Genomic DNA, 20999 nt, shown 5'->3' on the forward strand with positions numbered 1-20999 from the left:
AGAGTTGCTTACCTGTAACAGGTGTTCTCCGAGGTCAGTAGGATATTAGTCCTCACAAAACCCGCTACGCCGCAGAGATGATTTTCTCCTATTTTTTATTTTTATTGTAATTCTATGTTATAAGACTGAAGAGGGACCCTGTGTGGATGCTTGGTGTAGGGCATGCTGGGAATGCTCATTGTGCCTAGTCAAAGTTCTAGAAACTTTGACATGTTTTCCGTATTGTGCTCCTTCCAATGATGTCATCCATATGTGAGGACTAACATCTTGCTGTTCTCGGAGGGCACCTGTTACAGGTAAACAACACTTTCTCAACTATGACACTGAGATGAGCATCTAACTTAGATATTTTTTCAGCAAAGCTGTCCATGAGATCATGTATGTAGCCATGCTGATCCCTGCAGCTTACACCTCAGCAAATACCTCGTAATCAGAGGCAAGTCTTCAGCTTCTAGTGTTGTCTCCACACAGGTGTTTTTGCCTGCCTTTTTTTTTTGTTTTGTTTTGTATGGTTGTTCAGCTCACATTGAGGGTGTAGAGGTTTTCCTGATGTCTTTAGCTTAAGACATTTTATCATCGGCAGACCAAAGGGATCAAAGAAGTGATAAAACATAATAGAATTATGGTGGGAGCTCAGTCAAGCAGTTGCTGCCCTGTTTAGAGCACAACTGGAAGTCTTCAGCTACTTCTTTAGAAAACATCAATGGCCTCTTCCCCCCCCCCCCCTTTATTTACTTTCCTAAGAAATAAAAAGCATGTTGCCCTTAAAATATGTTTAGTTTTGCCTGCTGCTCTTTTGCTTCTTCTAGCTTCCCATCCAGTTAATGACTCCTTAAAAAAATTTTTTTGAAATGGGCATATTAAGAGCAATTATAAATAAATGACAATGTTTTATTGTAAATCTTAATTCTAATTGATTGAGATATAGTGTTGGAATTTGGTTTTAACTTTTTAATATGTATGATGGAATGTAATCTTTTGAATATGCATGTGTTCTGTTAAATATTGGACCATGTCCAAGCTGTTGCACTCCCCGAGGGAAATGTATGGCTACACAAACCTAGTTGAGGCAGGCTAATTGAGTTTGTGTCGGAAACAGGTTGGATTTATTTCTTACTGATATCTGCAATAAAGCTTTCTTATATTGGATTTACTGGGATGAGTTTCTCTATCCTTCTGTAATGTGACTAATGATCTTTCTTTTAATGAAGAAAATACTGTATGTGTGTTCAGCTGTATTCTAGTTTTGGTGCATTATCTGCTTAGTGGTTAACCATTGCTGGTAATGTAGTAGCCATAGGCCAAGGTTGGCCAGGCTATTGGTATTTCTTTGTAGTTCTTGATACAAACCTGTTTTCTTCCCCTTAGATGGTTCAAAACTTTCAAGATGAGAGTTGTTTCTTAATCTCCACAGTAAAAGGTATGTTTCTGTCTTTATTGAAAAGTGATAATGTTGAAATTATTCCCTCCCCCCCTCCCTACTTAATTCTTCCGTAGCTCTCAGCATGCCCAGGCGACTCATTGAAATCTCATTGACCAAAGGGATGGAGGGGCACCAATTCTAGGTCAGTGGGGGAGTGCCCAGGCCCAACCATCCCTAATGAACAAGGGATCAGGATGTAGGTTTGAATATGAATCCCCAGTACAGCAACACTAGCCCAGTTTAAACCATTCCATGTACATTATCTGCTTAATTCTGGCATCTTTAAATTAATGCAGGACACCTGCTCCAAGTACTCTCCTAATACAGCAGTTGTACTACAATTCATGGCACATCTTTAAGATTTAAATTAATGAACTGTTTGATTCTGAATAATGGGCTTTCCTTTAATCAGATTTATTATTGACATAATCACTGGATAGAACAGTACTTTTCAAGTTTATGGTCGCAAACCAGTGATTGAGTCACAGTTCTGTTCCCAACACTCCTGCACTGAGCGGTTCAGACATGCATGGTGGCTTTCCTTTGGGTTTCTTGGCTGTCATCGTGAAAACAGCACTGAGTGTATGGGTGCCATGTGGCTCGAACCTCTGAATGCTGTGCTGTACTGTTCTTGCAATAAGGGCTGAGAAGCACTTGGAGAAGAGGTGCCACATGGCTCTCAAAGTTTGAGTCACGTGGTACACTTCCATTCAGCACTTATTTTGCAATGATAGCCAAGAAGCCTGAGAGTAAGGCACTGCATGGCATGGCTCATGTAACTTGAGTCACATGGAGCAGAAGTATTAGAGAAGAGTGGTGGGGGAGAGGGCAGCAATTGGTGAGAGTGAGCAGTGGGGGCTGGGGGTGGAAGGGATGGGAAGAGTGAGAAGCCCGGGGGCTGAGGAGGAAGGGGGTGCTTGAAAATCTAATGCGTTAGAATATTAAATATAAATGTTTTACAAAGTAAGGGTTAACTTGGAATGTTACTGGTATTAACAGAAATTATGCCTGTGTGGAGAGGGGTGAGGCAGACACTGCTAACATACCTAAAGAAAAAAAGCTCATCTTGTTTTTGATGGATTGTCCAAGCACTCTTCATTTGCCATATATTTATTTTTTCAAACTCTTAATAGATTATCATATTAAGTGTACAGATGCCCTGATGTTCCCAGTGGATGATTTCATTGGGTTCAATTGAGGTCTATCCCAGTTGGCATATTGCATTTTGTGTTTTGCTATCTAATTTTATGTAATTATACAGATGTATGCAAAAGTTTAGGCACCCTGGTCAAATTGTATGTTTCAATGAATCTCTAAGTCAGGGGTAGGCAACTCTCCCTGTGAGAGCCACAAACAGGTCTAGTTTTCAGGTAATCCATAATGAGAATGCATGAGAAATATTTACATGCACTGTCTGCATTGTATGCAGATATATCTCATGCACATTCATTAAGAATATCCTGAAAACCAAACCTGTTTTGGCACTCAAGGACTGGAATTGCAAAGCCCCATTCTAAGGGAACAGAAGTTAAGATCTCTGGTGAAAAGGTAAGCACAAATCCAAATGAAGGTCATGTGATAAATCTCCAAGAAGGTATATTGTGGAATATTTATAATCTGCCTTCTCAATAAGAGGTTCAAAGCATCATAGTGAAGAAGCCATAATAGTGAAACACTGCCCCTGACAGGGGCAGTGTTTCACCATTATGGCTTCATCGGGAGGAACAAGTTCTATAAACAAATACATAAAACAGACAGAGCAAGGTACAGGCTACAGCAACCAGAGGCGATCACAAAGAACATACCGTAACTTCGGCAGTACAGTAGTTTTAAACGAAGTCAATGAATCACAGCATCCTGACAAACTTAAAAGAGCATACTAGGGACAGACAAAGGGGAAGTTTGATAGGAAGTTTTAAAGTGTGCTCCAAAAAAGTCACATCAGCGACCACAGCCAATAAGAAATCGAGAGTATAATACCCAATGAGACAAGGAGAACAGAATCCATAGGAAACGCTAAAGACAACTTGGACCCAGTAATTTATGGAACAGATTGTTGTTGTGTTTTGTTTTTGTTTTGTTTTTTATTTTAATCTCATGATTGAGGCCGAAGGGGGTAAGGGAACTCAATGTATATCCACCATTGTTCCCTGTGAATTAGATTGCAAAGTTAAACTCAAAATCTTTTTGAAATTTTTAATACAAAATTACTATCTGTTGTATTATTTTTGATCTGTTGAAATCTACGGTGAATATAGAAAGTGCAGAAGTTTGGCCACCCTTCCACTTGGTTCATTACTGTTTGTTAAACAAAAGTGAATAAGGCACAAAAAGTTGATCGACTTATTTCTATCAGTTAGGCGACCACAGTTGAATAAATACACTAACCCTTCTAACCTCTCAAGTTGTGATAGTTCTGTCTACTTTGTAATAGTTGTTATCCCAGGACAAGCAGGATGCTAGTCCTCACATATGGGTGACGTCATCCACGGAGCCCTTAAGCGGGAAAAACTTCTGGCAAGTTTCTAGAAGCTTTTAACTGGCTGCCTGAGGCTACTGAGCATGCCCGGCATGCCATGATATTCCCTGCCACAGGGGTCTCACTCCAGTCTTCTTTTTTCCGCGCTGCTATCCGCATCGTGGCTTCCAGGAGCCCTGTGAGTTACCTCACAACGACAAACTTTAAATTACAAATTTTTACCCCTTTCGGGTCTTACTCGGTTTGTCACCAGCTGGTGACAAACATCACATAATTTTTTGTGAAAAAGGAATCCGGAATCATCGACGGATGTCGACGGAAAAAACTTCCGGATTCAAAAAATGTCCGGCCTGCAACCGGACTATGTCAATCACGGACCCGCACGTCGACTGCGTCCGCTGCCTGGGAGGAGACCATGACATCGCCTCCTGTGCCCAGTGTCAAGAAATGACGGTGAAGGGTAGGAAACTTCGCCAGGAAAAAATGGCCCAGATTTTTCAAATCCGGCCATCGCCGTCGCCCTCGTCATCGACAAAATCTTCACCGGTAGGTTTATCGAAGAAGATACTTCTCAAGACGAGAATTCCAGAGGGTTCAGGAGACGCTTCATCGCCAACACCGTCAGTGGCATCGTCAAAATCTGTTTCTGAGGTGCGTACAAAGCACAAACACCGCAGACATCATTCCATCCCTCCGTTACCACCGCCGGAGGAACCGGTATCTAAGCAGCGGAAATTGTCATCGACCTCCGCAGCACCGACAGAGGAATCGATTCCATCGACTTCCGTGACAGATTTAACGGCGTTAATTAAGAAAATTGTCACCGATGCCCTCAAGGAAAACATGCCGGCGACATCGCCGATGCCGACCTCCGGGTCGATGCCGACTTCTCAGTCGATGCCGGCCATCGGGCCGATGCCGATGACTCAATCGATGCCGACTATCGAGTCGATGCCCTCCTCGATATCGATGCCGGTGCCATCGTCGATATCGATGCCACTGCCGGTGCCATCATCGATCTCGATGCCGAGGACGACTGCAGCATCTCCGCAAACAGCACTTTCTGTGCCGATGGATGCGGCCAGCTGCTCTTCAGCGATACCTGCTACTCCGATGATCTCTGCAGCTTCATCATCGATACAGCTGTCAGATCCATCGATGGAATCGGTGTCCACAATGGCCCCTAGGCCTATCTCCTCCTTGATTCCCATTTCTATGTTCTCCTTCCTGACTACAGCACTGCCTACTGCTGCACAGGTAGCACCTCGGTACACCCTAGCCCCGTCCAGAACTCCAGGACAAGGGAAAAAGGCATCAGGGAAATCTAAACATACATCCCTGCAGGCTACAGAAGTTTCTTCTGACAGAAGACTGCATGCACTGCTAACAAAAAGATACCAGGATCTATTAGCTTCCTTGCCTGCACAGCCTGAGGAACAGAGTGATACCAGTGAGGGTGAGCCGGACACTCAAGATCCTCTACAAGGACCATCTGGGATGGCACCATCTGCAAAGCTAGACCATCGTTCACACCAGGTCCCAACAGATTCATGGTCTGATACACAGTCAGAGCACTCTTCGGAGGATTTTTTATCTGAAGGTACTCCGCCTCAGGCCAAGAAGCAATCCCCTCCTGAGGATTTATCCTTTGCTTCCTTCGTGCAGGAAATGTCAGAATCCATCCCCTTTCAACTTCAAGCAGAGAAGGATGAAAGGCAGCAGACACTGGAGATACTACAGTTTGTAGATCCCCCAAAGCATAACTTGGCTATCCCAGTGCATGAAGTGCTGCTGCAACTTCAGCAAAGGATTTGGGAGCACCCGTGTACAACACCTGGAGTAAATCGTAGAGTGGACTCTACATATTTAGTCCAAGCAGCCCCAGGGTTCGAGAAACCACAACTGCCACACAACTCATTAGTTGTAGAATCTGCGCAGAAAAAGTCACGCAGATCTAGGACGCACGCCTCTATCCCTCCAGGGAAAGATAACAGATTCCTGGACCTGATGGGGCGAAAAATTTACCAGGGAGCGATGCTAAATGGCAAAATTGCTGCGTACCAACTATATATGACGCAGCATCAAAGAAATCTGTGGAAGCAGATAGAGGAATTTCTCCCATCTCTCCCCCAACAACACCAAGAGGCAGCACAACAGATTGTGCAGAAGGGACTGGATGCGGGCAAACATGAGGTGCGAGCGGCGTATGATGCCTTTGAGACTTCCTCCAGAACGGCAGCATCTGGTATCAGTGCCCGTAGATGGGCCTGGTTGAAGGCTTCGGACTTGCGTCCAGAAATCCAGGATAAGCTGGTAGACTTGCCTTGCCAAGGTGACAGCTTGTTTGGAACAAAAGTACAAGACGCCGTGGCACAGCTTAGAGAGCACTCTGAAACTTTAAAGCAGCTCTCCACTTTGTCCCATGATCCTGCAACTCATCCTGCCCGCAAGCCTCCGCGTAGGGATACAAGACGACCTTTCTACAGGCCGAGGAGATATTACCCTCAGGCTTCTAGACCACGCTCTACAAGGCCTCAACAACGGCCTCAACAAAGACAGCAGAGAGCGGCAAGACCTCAGCCTCCGCCCCAAACTGCTTCCACCTCTGGCTTTTGAAAGCAGTACCAGAGAACGGAACCAACCAAACCCCTTTCCACAGTTACCAGTAGGGGGAAGGATTTCCCAATTTTACAACGAATGGGAAAACATCACCACAGATCAATGGGTCTTATCCATAGTCCAACAAGGTTACCATCTGGACTTCACAACTTCCCCGCAGGAGTTTCCTCCACAAAACTCCTATCTCGAACACATTCCTCAATTACAAATGGAATTATCTACTCTTCTGAAAGCAAAGGCTGTGGAACACGTGCCACACTCCCAGAAGGGAAGAGGATTCTATTCCCGATATTTCCTCATTCCAAAGAAAACAGGAGGACTTCGTCCCATTCTAGATCTCAGAAATCTCAACAAATTTCTAAGGAAAGAAAAATTCAGGATGGTATCATTAGGCACCATGCTTCCTCTCATACAAAGGGGGGATTGGCTTTGTTCTCTGGATCTTCAAGATGCTTATACTCATATACCTATATTCCCACCTCATCGCAAGTACCTAAGATTCAAGGTGGGACACCAGCATTTTCAATACAGAGTCCTACCATTCGGCCTTGCCTCAGCTCCCAGAGTATTCACAAAATGTCTAGCAGTAATAGCAGGACATTTACACAAACAAGGTGTTCATGTCTTCCCTTACCTAGACGATTGGCTAATAAAAAGCCAGTCGCATCAAGGAGCACTAACGTCTCTCCGTTACACAATACAGTTGCTTCACAGGTTGGGTTTTCTAATAAACTATCAAAAATCCCACCTTCAGCCGTCTCATCTGCTACAGTACATAGGAGCAGAACTAGACACAAACCTTGCACAAGCTTTTCTTCCAGAAGATCGTGCTCAAACACTGTCCCGGTTGGCGTACTCCATGTCCATACAACCGCAAGCAACAGCTCATCAGTTTCTAATCTTACTAGGCCACATGGCGTCAACGGTTCACGTCACTCCTATGGCAAGACTTGCCATGCGACTAACCCAATGGACTCTTCGATCACAATGGATCCAAGCCATTCAACCACTTCACTCTCGCATCCAAGTAACCCACCAGCTGCGCTCATCGCTACGATGGTGGACACTCAAGGACAATTTGCGCAAGGGCCTGCCCTTCCAAAAACCGATCCCTCAGATAACATTAACTACAGATGCATCCACCTTGGGATGGGGAGCTCATGTGAACTCTTTCCAAACGCAAGGGACTTGGACAAAACTCGAGGCCACTTACCAAATCAATTTTCTGGAACTTCGAGCTATACGTTATGCGCTGCATGCGTTCAAGGACTGCCTTTCACACAAGACTGCTAATCCAAACAGACAATACTGTAGCCATGTGGTACATCAACAAACAGGGAGGTACGGGCTCGTATCTCCTTTGTCAGGAAGCGGCACAAATTTGGGACTGGGCCTTGAACCACTCAATGTTCCTACAGGCCACTTATCTAGCAGGGATTCACAATGTACTAGCAGACCGACTCAGTCGCCAGTTCCAACCACACGAATGGTCTCTAAATCCCTCTGTTGCGACCAACATATTCCAACGTTGGGGACAACCAACAATAGACCTCTTTGCATCGCATCTGAACCACAAGGTGGACAGCTTCTGTTCTCGACACAACCAGAAGCACCAACCAGCCAAGGACGCCTTTGCTCGCCCTTGGAACTCAGGCCTACTGTATGCATATCCTCCAATACCGCTTATCACCAAGACGCTGGTGAAGCTACAACAGGACAAGGGGTCCATGATTCTCATAGCCTCATATTGGCCTCGACAAGTATGGTTTCCCACACTGCTAGACCTGTCAATCAAGAATCCAATACGCCTGGGAGTAGCTCCCACTCTCATCACTCAGGATCAGGGCCGGTTGCGCCATCCCAACCTTCAATCCCTATCCTTGACAGCATGGATGTTGAAAGCTTGATCTTACAATCACTTAACCTCTCAACTAATGTTTCTCAGGTGCTTATAGCTTCCCGCAAACCTTCCACAAGAAGGAATTATTCTTTCAAGTGGAAACGATTTACTTCCTGGTGCAAGCAAAACAATACAGATCCTTTCACTTGCCCCACAGCTACTCTACTAGATTATCTGTACTATCTTTCAGACTCTGGTCTTCAGACATCGTCAATCAGAGTACATTTAAGTGCAATCTCAGCTTATCATAACAAGATAGGAGATGCACCAATTTCAACACAATCTCTCGTCAGTAGATTCATGAGAGGTCTAACTCAACTTAAACCACCAATTCGGCCCCCAGCTGCGCAATGGGACCTGAATCTGGTCTTAACAGGATTAATGCGTTCTCCCTTCGAACCCATAGATACCTGTGAACTTAAATTTCTTACATGGAAAACTATTTTCCTCATAGCCATTACATCAGCTAGGAGGGTTAGTGAATTACAAGCACTTGTCACATATGAACCTTATACAAAGTTTCTCCATGACAGAGTGGTTCTCCGAACACATCCAAAATTCCTTCCCAAGGTAGTTACGGAATTCCACTTAAATCAAACTATAGTTCTACCCACATTCTTTCCAAAGCCTCACTCTCATCAAGGCGAAAGAGCTTTACACACTTTGGACTGTAAACGTGCATTGTCCTATTACTTGAATCGCACTACGTCCCTCAGAAAATCCAATCAGCTTTTCGTCTCTTATGACCCAAATAAGCCAGGTAAAGCAGTGGGAAAGCATACTCTATCCAATTGGTTAGCAGACTGCATACAATTTTGCTATACAAAAGCAGGCCTTCCTCTCCAAGGGCGAGTAAAGGCACATTCAGTAAGAGCAATGTCAACTTCAGTAGCGCATTTTCGTTCAGTACCAATCATTGACATTTGTAAAGCAGCAACATGGACTTCTCTCCACACCTTTGCAGCTCACTACTGTTTAGACAAGGAAGGACGACAGGATTCAGCCTATGGACAATCTGTCTTAAAGAACTTGTTTCCAGTTTAATCCCAACTCCTTCTACAACCAACCTGCTGTGAACTTCGGCTGCATCATTTCCTCAACAAAGCATCACTGCTACCTGCACGGACAATGACTCAGCCTCTAGCTTGCTAATCACCCATATGTGAGGACTAGCATCCTGCTTGTCCTGGGATAAAGCAAAATTGCTTACCTTGTAATAGGTGTTATCCCAGGACAGCAGGATGTAGTCCTCACGGAACCCACCCGCCACCCCGCGGAGTTGGGCCTCAGACTTTATTATTTTAATTTTGCTTATGCTTATTGCTACATACAAGACTGGAGTGAGACCCCTGTGGCAGGGAATATCATGGCATGCCGGGCATGCTCAGTAGCCTCAGGCAGCCAGTTAAAAGCTTCTAGAAACTTGCCAGAAGTTTTTCCCGCTTAAGGGCTCCGTGGATGACGTCACCCATATGTGAGGACTACATCCTGCTGTCCTGGGATAACACCTATTACAAGGTAAGCAATTTTGCTTTCTCATTTTCAGGGCAGGGCTGCCAAAGTTGGGCCCAACTACTAATGATCAGCAGCTGTGTGAACATTAAAAGAGAGAAGATAATCACTCTTACAAAGCAGGGGGGAACACTATTAAGTCTCTAAATGTCTTCCGCTAGCCATTTTAACTGTTGGAAACATTAAGAAATGGAAGTTACATTATCTTGTGTGGTTGGCTGAACAGTAGGGATGTGCATTTGTTTGAAACAAATGGGCCATACTCATTTAATTCATGGATCCCTGAAAGGAATGGAGAGTACCCACAAATAAAAATATTTTTGTTCCCCATTCAAGTCTATGGCCCATTGAAGTGCTACAGTGAGACTAATATGTGTAGCAACCTAAAAATTCCTCAATAAGATAGTAGCCAGAACAGAACCAAGGCGGTAGAAGAGAGCAAGTAAACAGGAGAGAGGACCAATCAAGGTGAAGCCGCCTTGCTCCTGACATGACACCTTTGGGGGGTGGAGGGGGTCCTTGCAGCCATACCCCAGACTTTTCACGACGAGAGTCTTGCTGCCATTCTGCTCCTGATGCTACACTTTGAGGGTTTTGCTGCCATACCCCTATTGTATCCCCTTGGGGTTCTTTCTGCCACTCTGTCTTGCTGCCATACCCCAGACTCTACACCTCACGGGTCTTGCTGCTACTCTACCTTGTTGCTATACCACTTATGCTACACTTTAGGAGTCTTTCTGCCTTTCTGCTTTCCTGCCATACCCCAGAATCTACACCTTGGAGTGTTCTTGCCACCGTGGGTGGCTGCTTTGCAACTCTTATGGTGCTTTGGCTTTTTCATGTCACTCTTTGTGCTGATTTTTCCCTGTGTCAGTGCCTGGGGATTTTTTATGCATCTTTGCTGCTTTGCTTCCACTTCATGATGCCTTAGGGTCCCTCTTGGTGCCACTTTGCAACTTTCATGTTCCTTTGGGGGCTCCTGCCATTGTTATAGGTGCCCTCTTTTGAAGACCGGGAGAGTTCTTGACATTCTTGTAGCTTCTTTGTTCATCTGACAGTGCCTTGGAGAATTCTTGCCACTGCTGGTACCCTTTTACCTTTCCTGTGCCTTAGGCTATTCATACCACTTTCTGTGTCACTTTGCCACAGTCTTGGTGCCTTTTCATTCTCTTCCCCCTACTGATGTTGTCTTGTCTTGATTCTATTGCTCCTCTCAGATACCTGCTGATCAACAGATCACAAAACTCCCTTGGTTCTTTTCTGAATTTAGTGCCTTGCATAAAAAAGAATGGCAGTGGCACCGTATTAAATCTGCTGCAAATTTGAGTAGTTACAAGGCATAGCTTAATGGTTTTACAAAGAAATTGGATTTGGCTGAGAAATCTTATTACTCTCGCTGACTCCAATCTGCAATAAACATTCCCAAAGAGCTTTTTAGACTGGTTTGAAACTTGACCACCCTCTCTTAAAAATCCTTATCCAAACCCTTTAATGGGATTACCACTGAACAATTCTTGATTCATCTATCTTCTAAAATTACTGATATTTTTCTTTTTCCTCTGTACCTAACTGGTTTGTAGATCTTCAAGTGGTCTAATTTTGAATTAGAATCTGAAATTGAGGTTTCACAAATTAGTTTCATCACTCAATCCAGAGTTTTGTCCACTGAATCCATATAACCTTACTGTTTAAAAGTTGTTAAAGATTCATTTCTGGTATTTTTTTTTACTTCTATGGTCAATATGTTGTTGGAAGAAGGCAATGTTACCAGCTCTCTTAAGAAAGCCACAATAAGATGGTCAGATCTTAATACTAGTGACCCAGCAAATTACAGGCCCATTTCATCTTTAATTTATGGCCAAAGTTATGGCCAGCTCTCAAATTTTTTGAATGATTTTTCTGTACTGGATCCTTTTCAATTTGGATTTTGCAAATCTCTCAGTACCAAGAGTCTTTTACTATCTCTTATTGATTCACTGAGGCATGGCTTTGATGCTGGGAACAGTTATGTTCTGATTATATTGGACATCTCCTCAGCCTTTGACACCATTGAACACAGAATTTAGCTGTATCATCTGAGGGAAATTGGCATCTCAGGGAACATATTGGATTGGTTCTGTTCCTATTTGCATGGCCAACAGTAGTAGGTTGTATCTGACTCCAGCTGTTCCACATGGGCTCTGCTTACAACCAGTGTACTACAAGGCTTGGCACTATTTGCAATACTTTTTAATATTCACATGATGCATATCTGCAGAATTCTTGCTGGACTTATTGTGGGATACCAATTGTATGCAGACTATATTCAATTTTTTTGTACAAGCGGAGCAATCCTGGTAACTTGCTGTATGTCTGCTATTTGGCAGCGGCTAACTTTCAACAAGTTAGCCTTAAATTTATCTAAAATTGAGGTGCTTGTTCTGTAGCATGGGAATCAACCTATTTTTCCAAGGTCCTTTTTGATTGATAAGCACAGTATACACATTTCTTCATCTGTAAAGAGCCTGGGAGTTATCCTGGACTCTGATTTTAATTTCAATGAACAAATCAAGTCTGTTGTAAAGTCTGGCTATTGCGTGTTGTACATAATTTGAAGTCCATTCTTTCTTTTTGTGTTTCTAAACTGCAGTCCAAGCTTAATATTACCCTTTCTTGACTACTGCAACTGTGTATATTTTGGCCTGCCCAGCTTATAAGTTAAAGGCTCTTCATATGTTACAGAATGCAGCAGCCAGATTGATCTCTCTGGTTGTTACATGAAGGAGCACATTACTCCAGTCTTGAAAGAGTTACACAGGCTTCCAGTCTCTTCTAGAATTTCTTGTAAAATTCTAGCATTGGTTCGTAAACTAGTCCCAAATAATTCAGTTCCAGGGACTGGCACATTGCTTCATCTTTATAATCCCACACGTGCATTGTGTTCATCACAGAGAGGTCTATTAGATATACCATCTGACCAGCATGCCCGGCTGACTGAGATCAGAGAAGGGAGGGCATTATCAGTTGCTGTACCTGTTTTGTGGCTAATTGTACAAACTCTCTTAAAACCCTTCTGAAAATGTACTTATTCAGATTGACCTTTGACTAAGGCTTCATATGGCATACGTGGTTTTTTAGAGGGTTTTTTGATATCTCTTGAAACAGAATGTCTTTGGACAGATTGATAAGAGTTGATGCCTTTTGTTTTTGTTCTATGTTGTCTTTTTGATCTGTTTATATATGTATGCTTTTGTCCTTTCTACATTTTATTGTTAAACAAATGTATTTGTTGGTAAACAAAAATAAAATACCTACAAGTTTCATTCTAATTGATTAGAAAACCCCAAGTTTGAAGCTCAAAATAGGCTGCATTGCTTCCCCCATTGACTTTAATGGGAAACAAATAAAAAAAGATTTCATATGAAATGAATGGAGGTAACCTACAAAACAAATGAATAAACCAAAATAAAAAATTTGTCTCTGCATATCCTTACTGAGCAGTTACTGTATTTTTCGCTCCATTAGACGCACCTAGGTTTCAGAGGGGGGAAATTAAAAAAAAAAAAAAAAAGTGTGCTAAACTGGCCCTGTTCCCGGGCGTCTGTGCATCTTATGGAGCAAATTAGGGGAGTGCATAAAAAATGTTTGTCCCCATTTCGTTTTCGGGTCTGGAGAGGGCCATTTCGGTCCACTCCCCAAATCAGAAAACTTTTATCGTTCTCTTTCTGTGGGGAAAAAAACCCCCAACCCTTTAAATTTAAATAACTACAACCCCCCACCCTCCTGACCCCTCCAAGACCTGCCAAAAGTCCCTGGTGGTCCAGCGGGGGTCCGGGAGCTATCTCCTGCACTTGGGCCGTCGGCTGCCGTAATCAACATGGCGCCGATGGCCCTTCGCCCTTACTATGTCACAGGGGCTACCGGTGCCATTGGTCAGCCCCTGTCACATGGTAGGAGCAATGGACGTGTTCCTACCATGTGACAGGGGCTGACCAATGGCCCGGGTAGCCCCTGTGACATAGTAAGGGTGAAGGGCCATCGGCGCCATGTTGATTACTGGCAGCCAACGGCCCAAGTGCAGGAGATCGCTCCCGGACCCCCGCTGGAACATCAGGGACTTTTGGCAGGTCTTGAGGGGGGGGGTTGCACTTAGCGGGTTTTTTGTTTGTTTTTCTTTATATTCGCTCCATAAGACGCACAGACATTTCCCCCCCACTTTTGGGGGGAAAAAAGTATGTCGTATGGAGCGAAAAATACAGTAAATTTTCATTTCATCAGTCCAAAGCTCTTTGTTCTAAAAAGTTTCAGGCATATCAGTATTTTTTTCGAATATTTTAGACTATGACTTCTGTGATGAGGTTGTAGAAAAGGTTTCCATCTGACAACACACCATGCAGATCATAGTTGTGTAAGCAATGCTGCACTGTGGATAACTACTCCAGTGTCTACTAAACTTTTCAGCAGATTGTTTGCATTGATCTGTGGGTTCTGTTATGCAGATCTGACTAGTTTTTGGGCAGTTCTATTATATTTTTCTTGGTCTGCCAGATCTTGACTTGAGTTTACAATTCCGTGCAATTTCTATTACATAACAAAGTTACTGATAGTTGAATTTGCTAGCTAGAAGTGTTTGAAGATTTTGGGGGGGTTTTGCTGCCTTCCTCTGCTTTGTAAGAATGAATTGTCTTCATTTTCAAATGCTCAGACAACTGCTGCTTAGAGGGGCTTCATGATTATTGAAAGTAGACAGATCAATCTCATCCTGAGAAGCTAGCAGGGTCAGAGTATTTGTTCAACTGTGGAAAGTCTTAATCTGACTAATTGAAGGCCTAACAAGTCAATCAACTTTTGAGGCCTTATTAACTTTTAAACAAAAATAGTAATGAATCAACCAAAAAAAGGGTGTCCAAAGTTTTGCACATGCCATATTAACTTGTATTTTCAATCTGTTAAAATCAGCAAATGGCAATTTTGCATTAAAAATTGCAGAAAAATGTGGTGATTACTTTGTAAATTATCCCACCACTGTAATGTTTATCACTACAAACAATGTATACAGAAAAGATTTTCTTTTTTCTTTAAAGTCCTATCATATTGGGCATTTGCAGCTAGGGATGTGTGAAGCCTGAACCTGTTGGTTCGGGCTTCGTTTTTGGCCCACCACAGTAAATTTCGTACTTCCTGCGGTTCAGGCCTTTAAAATTCGGGGAGACAATTTCGTTTTAGTGCTCACTAACTCCCCGTTAGTGCGCACTAAACCCGAAAACAAATTTTTCACAAAAATCTGGAAAAATTCCTTCGGGTTTCGGGCTCCCTGAACCAGGACAAATGCACATTCCTATTTGCAGCTACTTTCAAAAACTGCCTCAATTCATCCCATGTATAATCATCAGTCCATCTGTATGAATTCTAAAGTCACTTTACTATTTTGTTCTTTTTATAATGCAGTTAAAATAATTCCTGTAAGCTTAACTTATCTGCTACTGCTGGTATTATAATGCTATCCCGTTCTTTTTTGTTCCTGACACACGTTTTGAATTATATTCTGCCTTGGAGGAGGGACAGAGAAGTGGGGGAATTGCTACTGCCAACTTCCCCCCCCCATAGTTATTTCGGCCTACTCATAGTTTTCATGCTGTAACTGAGATTAAAGCCCAACACAGTGTACATGCATACCACTTAAAAATACAAAAGTTATTGCAACAGAATTCCCACTTTACATGTCACTGTTTTGTTTGGGTCTGCTCATAGCTTTCATTTGACTGGAAGTGAACTAGTCTACATACGTACTTTGATATAAAGTTGTAAGCCAATGAAAACCACTCAAATCTCACGCCTTTGCAATGCCCAATCAAGACCCTTCTCTAATACATTGAATTCCATTCTATTTCTGCATTCAAGCTTTGTGGTTGTACAGCTCCCAATTTGAAAATCCAGAATTGTTCTTTGAAAGACAGTCTAGCTTGTTGAAACCCTTCTCTTTGATTTCTTCAATAATCTACTTCAAATGTTGGGAAAGAAAATGGTCATGATCCAGACAGAGTTGCACCATAGGCGTTTGATTTACCAGTGGGTCAGACAGCTATGATAGTCAATGTGTCATGTCTTAATTTCCATTTTTGTTCTACCCACATATATTTTTGGATATATGATCACATACACTACAATTCATGTTAATGTTTAATTTTGTACTGTGATTTGACACAGGATGTTGCCAAAATTATCCTACTGTTTGCTCACAAAATTAGCAAAACCCATAAGGATTATAACATCCTTTGTCAGGTCAGAAGTACAAATTAAAGGTTGGGATTTATCGTGGAAATCCCCCAAATAAATTAGTTGGACTCTTGTTTATAGTGTTTATCTTTATACCATACAGAGTTTGTGTTATCTTCTGTTCACTTAGATTCATTTAAACATTTGACCAGGGATGCCTAAACTTTCACATACAACTGTATAAGCTTTTGGAGATAATGTTTTTGGGGTTTTTTTTCCCTCTACACTCAGGCAGGCTAGTCCACACTAGTTGGTTATGCACTTCCAGCAGATGGAACAGAATAAAAGCTGATGTCATGGACATACAGCCCTGCCCCGACATCAGCCCACTAATATTCTCCATCTCTAGCAGATGATGGACATACTTCTAGACTAGGGAGGTTTTCTTTCCCCTATCTTGTCCTTACCAGGTCTTTCTCCCTCAGCATTAGTAGTCTGCATTTTCCCACTCACTTCTTTGGGGCGTTTAGTGTGGTGTAGAGACTGTGCAGACTCAGTGGGTTGACAGCCTTTGGATAGGCCCCACTCTCAGGCTTGGTCTCTTCTGGCTATGTGGTAGGCTGCAGTGGCATTTTTGCACGCTTGTGCACCTTCTTGCCATGTGGTGGTATAGTGACGAGTGTGCACGTGTGCCTTCTTGTGTGTACAAGGCCGCTGCCTATGTTTGTGTGTACTTCTGCGACCTGCCAGTGTGCGCATATCGAGCCGCTTATTGAGCGCATATTGAGCGTGTAGCTGTGTGCATACTTGATTGCACATCTTAATTTGGGCGCACAACAAACTGATACAAGCATGGCGCCAATGAAGGAAGTCCAAGTGCTTAGCGACTTGTGCTGCAATATAGTCAGGACTTTCTGCAAGTCTGTGTCAGCACTGCCTGGATGCTTGAGGGGATTTGCTGCCACCTGATTTTGCCGATGCTGATCTATCCCCTAGGTCAGAGAGTAGGCGACACGATGAGTGTGTTTCCTTCTTTGGGTGAATAAAGGGCTGAGACATCTTCAGGAAGTACTCTATATGGGGATGTCAGATTTGGGCCTGGTATAGACCCATCCTCCTCCTCCTGGGTGGAATTTTTCCATGGACTACAGACTGTTCTGCAGGTGCACCCATTGGAGACTGATGCCTTCTAAATCAAGGTTAAATACTAAGGGGTCCCCACTTGTCCATGTGAGACTGACCCTAATGATGTTCAGGAGAATGTGAATCAAGATGACTGGTGATTTGGGTGTCTCCCCTCTGGAAGGAGGGGAAGTTTCCCCAGATTTACAGTTACATAGAGCTCTGCTCAGTTTCTTTCATAGAGATGATTTGCTGGGTCTGTTATCTCTGACTCTGAAGATAACTTGGTATGGCTGGGAATAACTCTTTGAGTGCGCAGAAGGAAGACACTATATTGGTCACCCTATGTAAAGTGTCATGTTTCTTTCCCCTCCTGGATGCGATTTAAGAGTTGATTGACCTTGAATGGAGTACGCCAGAGGCAAGCTTTAAAGGGGGCATGCCTTGGCAAGTTTGTATCCCTTGGATCTGAAGGCAAGAGAGTAGTTGGATTTCCCGAAGTTAGATGTGCTGGTGTGTTCTTTATTAAGCGGACCACCATTTCGGTGGAAGGAAGGGGCATCTCTAAATGTTGCTCAGGATAGGAGAATTGAAACTCTTTAAGCAAGCCTTTGAGGCCATGGTGATGAATTTGCAAATTGCTTCTAGGCAGGATAGTTCAGAAGATTGCAAGTCAGACCGAAACCGTAATATTGGTGGCTCTGGATTGACCCTGGAAGCCGTGGTATGCTAATCTGCAGAGGCTGCTGGTTGTCAGGCCACTCAGTTTGCTGCTCTGGAAGGATCTGTACGTTCTGGGTCGATTTTGTCTTATGATTTGGCTCTTAAGAGGGCTCAGTTGTTGAAGCATGGTTATTCTGCTGCAGTGATTTCCACTTTTCTTCAGGCCAGAAAATTTTCTACCTCTCTGTTTTACGTTAGTTTGGAGAGTTTTCGAGACCTGTTGTGAAGAGTGAGGTTCTCAGCCTCTCTTAAAGTGGAAATTCCTTTAATTTTGGAATTTTTATAGGAATGATTGCATAAAAGCTTGGCCCTTATCACCTTGAAGGTTCAAGTGGAAGCTCTTGCTTGTTATAGGGGGTGAATCAATGGTGGGCCTTTGTCTTCCCATACAGATGTGTCCCAATTCTTGAAAGGAGTTAAGTATCTGTGTCCTCCTTTGCGGCTGCTGGTGCCTCTATGAAATCTTAATCTGGTCCTGACTTTTTTGGTGGGTCCTACCTTTTGGCCGCTGGATGGCCTTTCCTTGCAGCTGCTTACATTGAAGACAGTTTATTTATTTATTTATTTAGTTGATTAGTTATTTTATATACTGTCGTTCCAAATAAAGATCACAACGGTTTACAACATAACATACATATAATGGCATGATTTAAACAATGACTAAATGTAATATACATAGGCATGAGCATTGACAATGTAATCAAGTGAGATATAGGTCTGTGGGGTGTTCTAGAGTTTAAACTAAAGGTACTGGGATAAGAGGTTATTGGGTTTATAAGAAGTTTTCAATTTATTTTGATGTCTTTGGGGTGTGATGATCTGTTTAGTTCTGTAGTTGGTTTATTAATGTCTTTGGCCTTATTGGTGCTTGTTCTGAGCACAGGTAGTTTTAAGTTGTCCTTATTGGTGTTTGCTCTGATTTCAGGTAAGTTTTAAGGTAGGTTATAGGCATTTTTAAATAACCATGTTTTCAGTTCACTTTTGAATTTCTTTCTGGGGTCAGTTATAGTGTCTCGGGTAGTGAGTTCCATAGTATTGGGCCAGCAATGGAGAACACATGGTTTCTTATTTTTGTTAGATGAGTATTCAGTAATGTTGGCACAGCTGCTAATCCTTTATTCTTAGAGCTTAGCGATCTCTGTGGCTTGTATGGTTGTAGACCTATGGCTGCCAGACCTGGGTTATCTGAATGAATAGTTGTATGTATTAGTGTTAATACTTTGTAGTGAATTCGGAATTGTACAGGTAGTCTATGTAGAGCTATAAGTGAATGCATGATGTGATCAAATTTTCTCGATCCTATTAGCCTTGCATTTTGTAGAAGCTGTAGCTTTTTTATTAGACAGGTACTCCTAGGAAAACAGTTACAGTGGTCTATTAGAGAAGATGAGGGTCTTCATGGGTCAGCAATGGTTTAAGTTTGTGGGAGGCGCAGTTTCACATAACCTGTTTTAATGTATTTATTTATATGCTTTTTCATTGTTAAGCTTTCATCTGTCTGCATTCCTAAGACCCATACTTGGTCAGAGGATATAATCTAAAAGTTACCCAGGTCTAGTGGCTGGGGTGTAACTATGGGTGGGTTTCAGTTTTTTTGTGTTTAGGGTTATTTTGAGTTGGGATAGTTCATGTTGTATTGCTTTCATGTGTGTCAAGAGTGTCAGTGCTGTAATTTTCAGTAGATTTGGTGCATGGTATGTAGAACTGAATGTTGTCAGCATATAGGTAGAAGGCAATTTCTAGGTCTGATAGTAATTTGCCTAGAGAAAGTATGTAGATGTTGAATAGAATTGCCTAGAGTGCTGAACCCTTGGGGACACCTGAGTTGATCTGGAAGGTGTCAGACATACAGTTGCCCAGTTTTACTTGGAATGTTCTTTTTGATAGGAAGGAAGTGAACCGTTTGATAACATTGCCACCAATCCCGATTTTATTCAGCTGATGGTATAAGAGGGCATGATCAACAGTGTTGAAGGCTGCTGTTAGGTCTATTAGCACCAGTATATAGGATTCATCATTGTTAAATCCTCGTAATAAGAGGTCCATCAAGGATATGAGTAAAGTTTTGGTTGAGTGATTTTTTCTGTAATCGAATTGGTTTGGATGTAGAATGTCATGGTCGTCTGGATGGTCTTCAAGTTGAGATGGGACAGGTTTTTCAAGGACTTTTGAGAGGAAGGCCAGGTTGGCTATTGGATGGTAATTCTCCCCATTGTTAGAACTGCCGGTTTTATCACTGCTTGTTTTGCTCTACATGGGACTACTCCTTCCAAGAGTGATTGATTATGGATGTGATTGTTGGAGTGATAACATTGTGTATTAGTTTTAAGGAGCTAGCTGGAATTGGGTCACGTAACTTACAGGTTTTATTTAAGAAATGATTTGACTGATTTGAAGTTTGGATACTCTGTCAGATGTGTGGACCATTTAGTTGGTTCATGTTTTTCGCGAGCAGGGCCTTGCGCGCCGGTGCGCCTATGTTCCATGGGCCTACCGGCGCGCGCAGAGCCCCGGGACTCACGTAAGTCCCGGGGTTTTTCGAGGGGGGCGTGTCGGATCGGCGTGGCGTTTTGGGGGCGGGATGCAGCGTTTTGGGGGCGGGCCCGGGGGCGTGGTTTCAGCCTGGGGCGGTCCGGGGGCGTGCCCATGCCCTCCGGAACCGCCCCCAGGTCGCGTCTCGGCGCGCTAGTGGCCCGCTGGCGTGCGGGGATTTACTTCTCCCTCCGGGAGGCGTAAATCCCCCGACAAAGGTAGGGGGGGGGTTTAGACAGGGCCGGGGGGGTGGGTTAGGTAGAGGAAGGGAGGGGAAGGTGAGGGGAGGGCGAAAGCGAATTCCCTCCGAGGCCGCTCTGATTTCGGAGCGGCCTCGGAGGGAACGGAGGTAGGCTGCGCGGCTCGGCGCGTGCCGGCTACACGAAATCGGCAGCCTTGCGCGCGCCGATCCAGGATTTTAGCAGATACGCGCGACTACGCGTGTATCTGCTAAAATCCAGCGTACTTTTGTTTGCGCCTGATGCGCCAACAGG

At 43.4% G+C, this 20999-nt stretch overlaps 1 protein-coding gene across 1 annotated transcript in view; it reads left to right on the forward strand.

Annotated features, from left to right (window-relative positions):
- UBP1 (upstream binding protein 1) overlaps window positions 1-20999 on the forward strand; it is a 212916-nt gene that overhangs the window by 185722 nt on the left and 6195 nt on the right. Inside the window, 1 exon segment of the mRNA XM_029589647.1 lies at window positions 1369-1420. Within this exon segment, the coding sequence (XP_029445507.1) occupies window positions 1369-1420 (52 nt within the window).

Source organism: Rhinatrema bivittatum, chromosome 2 (assembly GCF_901001135.1).
Source record: "Rhinatrema bivittatum chromosome 2, aRhiBiv1.1, whole genome shotgun sequence".
Taxonomy (NCBI): Eukaryota; Metazoa; Chordata; class Amphibia; order Gymnophiona; family Rhinatrematidae; genus Rhinatrema; species Rhinatrema bivittatum.